General features: G+C 37.9%; 1 protein-coding gene across 1 annotated transcript; it reads right to left on the bottom strand.

The window, feature by feature from the left end:
• Positions 1-705: 705 nt before the first annotated feature.
• Positions 706-8069, bottom strand: LOC149414605 (pre-mRNA-splicing factor 38B-like). Its single transcript, XM_089643241.1, has 6 exons — positions 7938-8069; positions 7727-7849; positions 6671-6795; positions 5432-5778; positions 3351-3428; positions 706-2704 (listed from the first exon to the last, which is right to left on the bottom strand). Exons 1-6 carry the CDS (start codon positions 7954-7956, stop codon positions 2260-2262), a joined length of 1137 nt encoding a protein of 378 aa, XP_089499367.1. The 5' UTR covers positions 7957-8069; the 3' UTR covers positions 706-2259.
• Between the last annotated feature and the right edge of the window lie 264 nt (positions 8070-8333).

The raw sequence follows: 8333 nt of genomic DNA, 5'->3' as shown, positions 1-8333 counted from the left end.
AGCATCCCTGAAGCTGACATAGGCCTCAAAGGAAAGCAATATTCAAACTAGATATGCAACGTAAAGTAATTTGGCCAAATAACGTGCTTGTCTCAATCGTAAGGCAAACCCTTACAACTGGTGGTCTGCAAATGAAAAAAAAATAACCAAACCTAATAAAACTTATCTAGCAGCAAACTGGTTTTTATTCAACACAATTTGCCTCTTGATTAATTTTAAATATTAAATAATGTAATACTCTCTTATTAAATAGAGGCTTTTTGACTGAAATGTGTGTTTATTTTCATTATTGGGTATTCGTTGTGTGAAGGTGTTCTCAGCGTAAGAATCAGAGATGCAATATGCGGCCATTATTCGGCATTCCACCGAATACTGTCCACTATTTGGCATTTTGAATACCCAATATTCGTTGCATCTCGAATTCAAACACGCTGAGAACACTCACAAAGCGGATCAGCGAAAGGTGCAGATGCTTAACCTGTTGAAGGCCGGAGCATCAAACGGAAAAATATTAGTGGAACCTGACGCTTTATTAGTCCAAACGATTTTTTTTTGAAGCGTTGGTCAAAATCGCATCGCAAACTATTCAAATAAGGATCATATTAGAATGTTTGCATGTTCTCCAGAGACTAATCGGCGTTCTACTGATTAAATAATGAAACAGGTGTCCAGTTACAAATATTTATTGTTTATTAGATCAGATTTGACATTGCGCACAATGGTTCTATTAATTCTCTCTAAACAAAACATTATAATAAATTTATAGTCAAGTTCAGATAGATAACATTATAATAATATTACGGATTCAACATATTTCTACAGATTGCTTACCTATTCAATTTTTTATCATACTTAGCTTTTAAAAATTGGTTAAGTATTTTTATTTCAAAATTAATGTCTATGGGTCATTTGAAAAAAAAAACATGACAACTTCACCAAAAGTAAAAAAATGGGAATTATTTACCTAACTGCAGCAGTGTTAGGTACCGATTATGGAAATTTCACTTGGTTTCAAAATTACTACAAGAAACAACTATTTATATGCATAGGAGATAATGAGGTAAAATTAGGGTTGATTTTAAGTAATTTTAACATACTTAGATAGAAATGAAACTTTCGCAAGTGTCAATCCATACTAAAAATGACAGCAAAGGGATCATTTTATAAAGTAAGTTTTGAGCATTGATTGAATAAAAATGTAATTTGAAAGCATCTTTAACTATTTCTCATGACGTGAATAGTTGCTTCTTGTTGTGATTCAGTAGAAACTAAGTGTAATTTCCGTAATCTGTGCTCATTAAAAGTGCGCTGCTTAGTGAAATATTTACCGAAAAAATATTTTTAATTCTATCCTTCCCACCAAAATTAAGTTTTTTTTTGTGAAATGTAAAATAAAAGCCAAACTCGTGGCCTTGTTTTTAAAATCAAAAATAGGTTTTTTTTTTTTTAGTGTTGATTTAGCTTTGTTTATCAAAAAAAACATGAACAAGTCAAAGACATTTGTACAAAAAAACGCTGTAAAAAGGTGTATGTATCACACAAATACTTTTTCATTTTGTAGAAACAAAATTTCTCATTTTTTATAATTATTTAGTCAAGTAACAAGCTGTGATTTTTCACAGGCAACTAATTGAACATATATTAATAGTAGGGCCATTTCATAAAAAAATAAGTAATGTTTAAAATCAATACAGTAAATTAAAAGCTATATAATTTCAGGGAATATTAATTGTATGAGCTACATTCAACACCGTTTTACTATAATTACAATGTTAAGGCCGACCACTCTCGCTCAAACTGTGCTGGTCCAAATAGCTGTTTTACACCCATCGTCAGTCAAGTCAAGCCAAGCCAAAGTAAAAACTAATAATTCTTCAATGAAATAATAGCGGAGAACTTGGTGACGATATGTAAAAAGGTGAACTCATAGAAAACTGGTATAACACACAAATACCATTCATTTGTCTACAACATTAAGGCCGGCCGTATAATATCTCCCAGTCAAAGTGTGCCAGTGGGGAAATGATTTAATAGTTAGTGCCAACTTAAGAAAGACAATGTTTGCACATCCATCTAAAGAAACCAGTGCAATTGTAAGTATTTGCCGTATATCTGTTGTTTCAGCTGTTTTTCCTTAAATAATATTGGTGAAAGAACACTGACACTTACATCATCACGATTGAGCATTCTACAAGTTATTGCCAGACCGAATGAATGTTTTCCCACAGAAAAGGAAAGTAGTAAATGCACCGCTGCTAACTACCGATGGTATCGCTTACTGTCACGAGGGGAACGGTCTCTGAATCGGCTATCTCGATTCGATCCGGATCTTTCTCTATCTCTGTCTCCTGTCCTCTCTCTGTCCTTGTCTCTCTTATCACGGTCCCCTCGGTTGTCTCTTTCATTCCTGGAGTCTCGATCGTTTCTGCTATCTCTGTCCGTTCTAGTATCCCTATCGCTTCTGCTATCCCTGTCCATTCTGTTGTCTCTCTGAGTGTCTCTATCGTTCCTGTGAGTGTCTCTGTCGTTCCTGTGAGTGTCTCTGTCGTTCCTGTGAGTGTCTCTGTCGTTCCTGTGAGTGTCTCTATCGTTCCTGTGAGCGTCTCTTTCGTTCTTGTTGGCGTCTCTGTCGTTCCTGTACCCGCCTCTATCTCTGTCTCTGTCACCGCGATCACGCTGTCCGTTATTTCCTTCTTTGGGGAATCTGCAGATGAAAATAAAACACATGTAGATAGAGGACCCTCCTTTCTAATGAATTTGCTTAGAGGACATTCATTTTATTACAAAGGTCGGTGGCCGAATTGACATCGCGTTTGGATCACAGCTAAGTGTAGTGTGTTCAATTCCTCGGCTTCTCGGATTCCTGGCTGAACCCTCCATCACAACACAAGCAACATTTTCCACTGACTGTGGTGGTAGTAGGACATTTTCAAATATTGTCAGGTTATTTGTAACCCGGGAATGTTTGTCTTTCTTTTTAAAAAGAATAATAAAAAAGACATTCTGCTGATAGCTCCATTATAATAACCACTCTCTTTTTCTCATAAATGACACATGTAACCAAAAGAGGGACTACAATGGAGTTCTCAGCAGCCGGGATACTGAATAGGCCCGTCGTCCCACAGGTCGGTAAGCAATCGACATAAACCGAGTGCTGTAAGACATTGCACAAAGTAACGGTCTGCAGCACAGTTCGGTGTGGAAGTTTTCTGCGCAGGATCTTATAGCATTTGGTTTATGTCGATTGCTTACCGACATGTGGGACGACAGGCTAAGTATGATTCTCAAAGCTTTGCGCATCCTAACATTTGAATAAGAACATTATAATGTAGGTGGAGGTGTTTGTTTACCTGTTTTGAGTATTCTGAGCCCACGAAGCGTTGGAAGAAGTACCTCCTTGCTGTTGCTCACGGTCGTATTCAGCCAATCTGCAAATTCAAATGGACATCATTATAAAGCACTAAATCTGTTGGTCCGAACCGTCAAATAGGGAACAGACTTCATTACATGTAATTGTGGTCAAGTGTGTTATTCGTGGGTAAATTCCCAGGAATCTACTTTTGGGGAATATTGCAGGAATTTTCATCAAATGGCCTCTATGGTCGAGGGTAAGGCTCTCAACTAGCAATCCAGAGGTCGCAGGTCCAAATCCTGACGTGAGCAAGTCTATTTTATAATTTGTGTTATTACACAATTTAATATAATATACAAAGTCTTACTAAAAAACTACTCCAATCGGAGATGCCATAGTCTCGCTGGTTCCAAACAGTTGGGACTCTAGTGCAGTATTCACATTAAAAAAAAAGAAGATAAAATCGCTATGAGGTCGTCTGCTACAATGAAATTTCATGTTATGTATCATACTGATGTACGTGTGTACAGCGTACAGCGATGTGTCTTAAAATCAAACGTCTGATGTATGTCGGCTTAAAAACGAAAAAGGGATACATGAGTGACATCTGTGTTTAAAATTTTAAATACCAATCGCTCTGTAGATAAGTATTCGTTTCACAGTATTGGCAGGACTCCGTTGGTAAAGTTTTTTCCTGATATTTACCATTGAAATTTTGTTAGATTTCAGCGTCATTAAATTTTTTCAAAATGGCGGGTGGTTAGGAAATCGACAAGCTTGTTCGTAAAAACGCGTGGTGGGCGGCTAATATCAGCACAAATTGAGAGTTTATTGGCTGAATCCGACGACGATACCCTCAGTGACCACATAGATTTCTCAGATCCGTAGTCTGAGGACGAAGAATCCACTGAGTGGAAGTTTCGACGAGTGAAGTAGGCCCGTCGGCTTCCATACCTCCGGCAAAACTACCAATCCTGATGAATGAACGTGGAATTTGTCAGCCGGATTCCATTTACCGGCAACCCAGGAGTACCAAGAAGTATGTTGCAGGATTTGGAAGAGGACAAGACGGCGTATTTGCAATTCTTCACGGCGGCATTTTGGGCAGCCACTGTCGTCGAAACAAATCGGTGCGTAAATAATTTCCGTAAACTTAATAATTTAGCATCATGTTTATATAGTTATATACTTTTTTCATATGATTAGTTTTTAATACTGTGATTCGTGTTATTATACAAAATACTGTGAATAAATGTGTACATTTTTAGCAGAAAATTGATTTTACAATTCAACTGTCAAAAACCAAAAAGGATACGTTTTTCATGTTATTTTTATTGTTTACAGATATGCATCACAAAGGATTGCGGTCAAGCCAGACCCACGATGGACGGAGGTGACTTCCGATGAGCTGCAGTCCTACTCCGCCCTGCGCCTGCTGATGGCTTCATGCTGAAAGTTCTCCCTACTATACTGGTCTAAGAGGTCTGGCGAGCGCTGGGAATGCAAAGTGGCACTCCACGTCCCTGAATGCTTTGAAGACTATCATACTAAATTTAATATTTAGTTTTAAGTATATGTTTATGTAAAAAAAATATATTTTGGTAAAAATTATGATTAATGTACAACTTTTCTTAATCCAATTATAAAAAAAGGAAAAAAAAAGGTTTTTATTGTAAAGTTATTTTAATATCCTCGTTTAATCATATTATTTTTTTTTTTTAAACACTACATATATTTTTTACATACCTTGATTCAATGCACAAGTAAATTTTTAAAAATTGTTACGTTTATATGTTTACTTTAAAAGTTATATTAGATTTAGTACACCACTGCAGATTTAAAACTTCTGGTACAAAATTAATTTGGATGTGTAGGACAATTTTTTAGCTAAACAATTCGGAGGCAAATGGGTTAAAGTTATTGAAAATATTAAAGATATAATCCGTCAAAATGTAGATATTTGCATTGGACCGATGCTCCGAGCTTGTGATGTTGAGGTACAAACAATGACTGGAGCACTGCCATTTTACCCAACTTCACTTTGAAAGTCTATAACATTTAAGTGTAGTTGTTTGTTACCTCTGTTGTATCTGCTTCTGTATGGGCACAGGAATGCGCGGAAACAGCGTGGTATACCAGTCCAGTTTGGTGAGCAGGTGGCGGGCCAGCTGGCCGATGGTGGTGGGGGTGCCCCCGCCCCCCTCCCCCAGGGACTCCTCGTCGGCCAGATAGGGCTCCAGCCAGTCCAGCAGGTCTCCCGGAGGCTGCGTGTAGCGCACATACATGAAGCCCAGGGAGCGAATGAAGGGTGAGTCAGGGTGCGCCAGAAGCCCGTTGAGCTGCTTGCGCGTCAGGCGCAGCGTGTACAACTTGTAGAGGAGGCAGTAGGCCGTGGAGACGATACCGCCTGCGCCCACTCCACGCACCTGAAACCAATGTTATTCAACTGTGATTCACTCAATTCTAATCACATCAAGTGATGTTATTATCTACTCGAGCGATAACTACCCAAATTTGGGCAGCACCGCTCACATTCTTGATTGATAGCTACCCTAATTTGGGCAGCACCGCTCACATTCTTGATTGATAGCTACCCTAATTTGGGCAGTTTTTAAACAGCAACACAATATGGGATAAACGGTGAGATATATGTGGATTCATTGGCTTTAAACCAGTGAGCAGTTTAGATGTTTCCATATTAATATTCGGGGGTTTGATTTTTGGAATGAGAACTAAATCTGAATCTAAAACGTATTATAATTTTTTTAAAGATAATAATATATTATTTTAAATTACAAAATAAATATTTTAATGTGTTTTAAAATAACACATATTATAAAGCACAAATATAAATCATATCATGAAAAAGTACAAGGATAAAATAAGCAAAGCTTCTAAAGGTCCCTACTATACTAGCAACAGCAATTGATTCTGTTCCAACAGCAAGATTACCCTCCCCACCAGCATGACCATTGACAAGTTAGTCCTGCAGACCGAGATAAAACAGTCTATGCTGTCGGTGATGGAGATATCCATCGGGAACATAGAAATGAATGCTCCCCATGATAGCCGAGTTTAACCATCCACGAAGCAGTATGAAGTAATGTGTAGCAATGTGCACACTCCTTCCGAGCAGTAGATGTGTAGCCATGTGCACACCCCTTCCGACCCGTAGATGTGTAGCAATGTGCACACCCTTTCCAACCCTAGGATGGTTCATTCTCATCGTACCCAAGAGAAAGTCAGTAGGATAGATCCACGGTAATGAGTGGCAGAACTAGGCTATTGGTGTCTGTTCCCTAATGATAACATACTCACTCCCCCACACATGCCCGTCTGGCCGGCGGTCTTGCGCGAGCCCCGTTCCCAGGGCTCCAGGTGGCGCACCTGGTAGTAGATCTCGTCCACCACCTCATGATAAGTCTTCAGCTTGAACAGGTGAACTGAAAGGTTACAATACATAACTTTAGTGGAAGCATTTATTGAATGTGAGGGGGAATCCACCAAAGAAGGCAGTTTGTCGACAGTGACAAACCTAGTCAAAGATCTTGGAAATGTCCAGTGAGAATATTCTAGGCACTGGAACATTTCTTCCGGAATAGGTGTAATAATTTCGATTAATATAACAATATTGCATAGTTTGAACACTATAAAAATGGCTTATAGAACAAGACTTGCGAAAATACTGAATAATTATTTACCTAACTGCCGCACATTTAGGCACAGATAATGGAAATTACACTTCCTTTCAACAAATATAACTATTTACAAAATGGGTTAGTAGGTTCTTAATTTTGGGTTAATTAAGTAATTTATGGATATTTAGATTGAAACCAAACTTTAATCGATACTAAAAAAATCCAAAATGGCAGCAAAGTGTTCATATTATTAGGTAAATATAGAACTTTGAATAAAAATGCAATCTAAATGCATCTTTTACCATCTCCTCCAACATAAATGGTCGTTTCTTGTAGTAATTAAGTTGAAATGAAGTTTTATTTCCATAATCTGCGCCTATTAAACGTGCGGCATTTACCAAATATTGTAAGTATAAGGAAACTGTTATGAGAAATTTGGATTACAGATGCCTCAAGCATTGACAAATGCATATGGTTGGGTTGGTCCTTTTTGTTTCATTCATCCCACAGATCCTGAATTTCTGGTAGACCTGCATTCGGTTCTTCCGTATATGCGAGGAAGTCTAGTCTCCGTCGGCAGGGAGCGAAGTAAGTACAAATAAAGCATATTCTAAAATCACGCATTCACAATGAACCTTTCTAAAATGAACCCAAAGTTATCTTAAAACTAGGATTAACTGTAAAATAATTAAGATAGTAAAAAATGGTGATGTCTTTTGACAGATCTCTTACCTACCTTTGAAGTAACTTGAACCTTGAATGTTGGCGAGGATGAGAGGGTTGAGATTCATGGACTGCTCGTTTCCCCAAATGGGCAGCACGTTGTTCGTCTTGCCCGGCTTGCCGCTTTTGGAGCATTCTGAAAACAGAAAGTACGTTCTAACCTACCGTAACCATATTCGTCGAATTTCAGATATAATGTACAACGAATCTGTTGCAACAGTTACCTTCGTAATCGTCGGCCATATTCGGAGACGAATTTCTAATTAATAATGCCCGCAATTGTTTAATAATAAAGCACACCGCTCCTGCAATAATTATGACTTTTCAAAGCGAAAATTGTATGTATTTTCTTTTTCTGTGGACGCGATGATGCCATTCTCTATGTGGCCATCATTGTGAAAATATTATCTTTGTGAAGTAGGTACTGCAGATTACTGGGGTTCGTTGTAAATCGGTAAAAAAACGCCGAAACCAAAAATCTATTATTTGCTTATTTACGCACAAAAAAATGGGGGAGCTATTCGGTAACAATTTGGAGCCACGGAGTGAGGAATGTAGAGTAGATGTATGAAAATGTCAAAACCTGCCTAATTTAAAAAATGACAATTCCCATTCCTTGT

This window comes from Hesperophylax consimilis, chromosome 19, assembly GCF_061612785.1.
Source record: "Hesperophylax consimilis isolate HC1 chromosome 19, BYU_Hcon_1.0, whole genome shotgun sequence".
NCBI classification, from domain to species: domain Eukaryota; kingdom Metazoa; phylum Arthropoda; class Insecta; order Trichoptera; family Limnephilidae; genus Hesperophylax; species Hesperophylax consimilis.
This window is presented reverse-complemented; position numbering and strand designations above follow the sequence as displayed.

Excerpts from the sequence above, each read along its gene's own strand:
- LOC149414605 (XM_089643241.1), bottom strand. Across the intron at positions 5,779-6,670 it reads AGACGGGCATGTGTGGGGGA|GTGCGTGGAGTGGGCGCAGG; the intron begins GTGAGTATGTTA and ends CATTGGTTTCAG. Across the intron at positions 2,705-3,350 it reads GCTCAGAATACTCAAAACAG|ATTCCCCAAAGAAGGAAATA; the intron begins GTAAACAAACAC and ends TTTCATCTGCAG.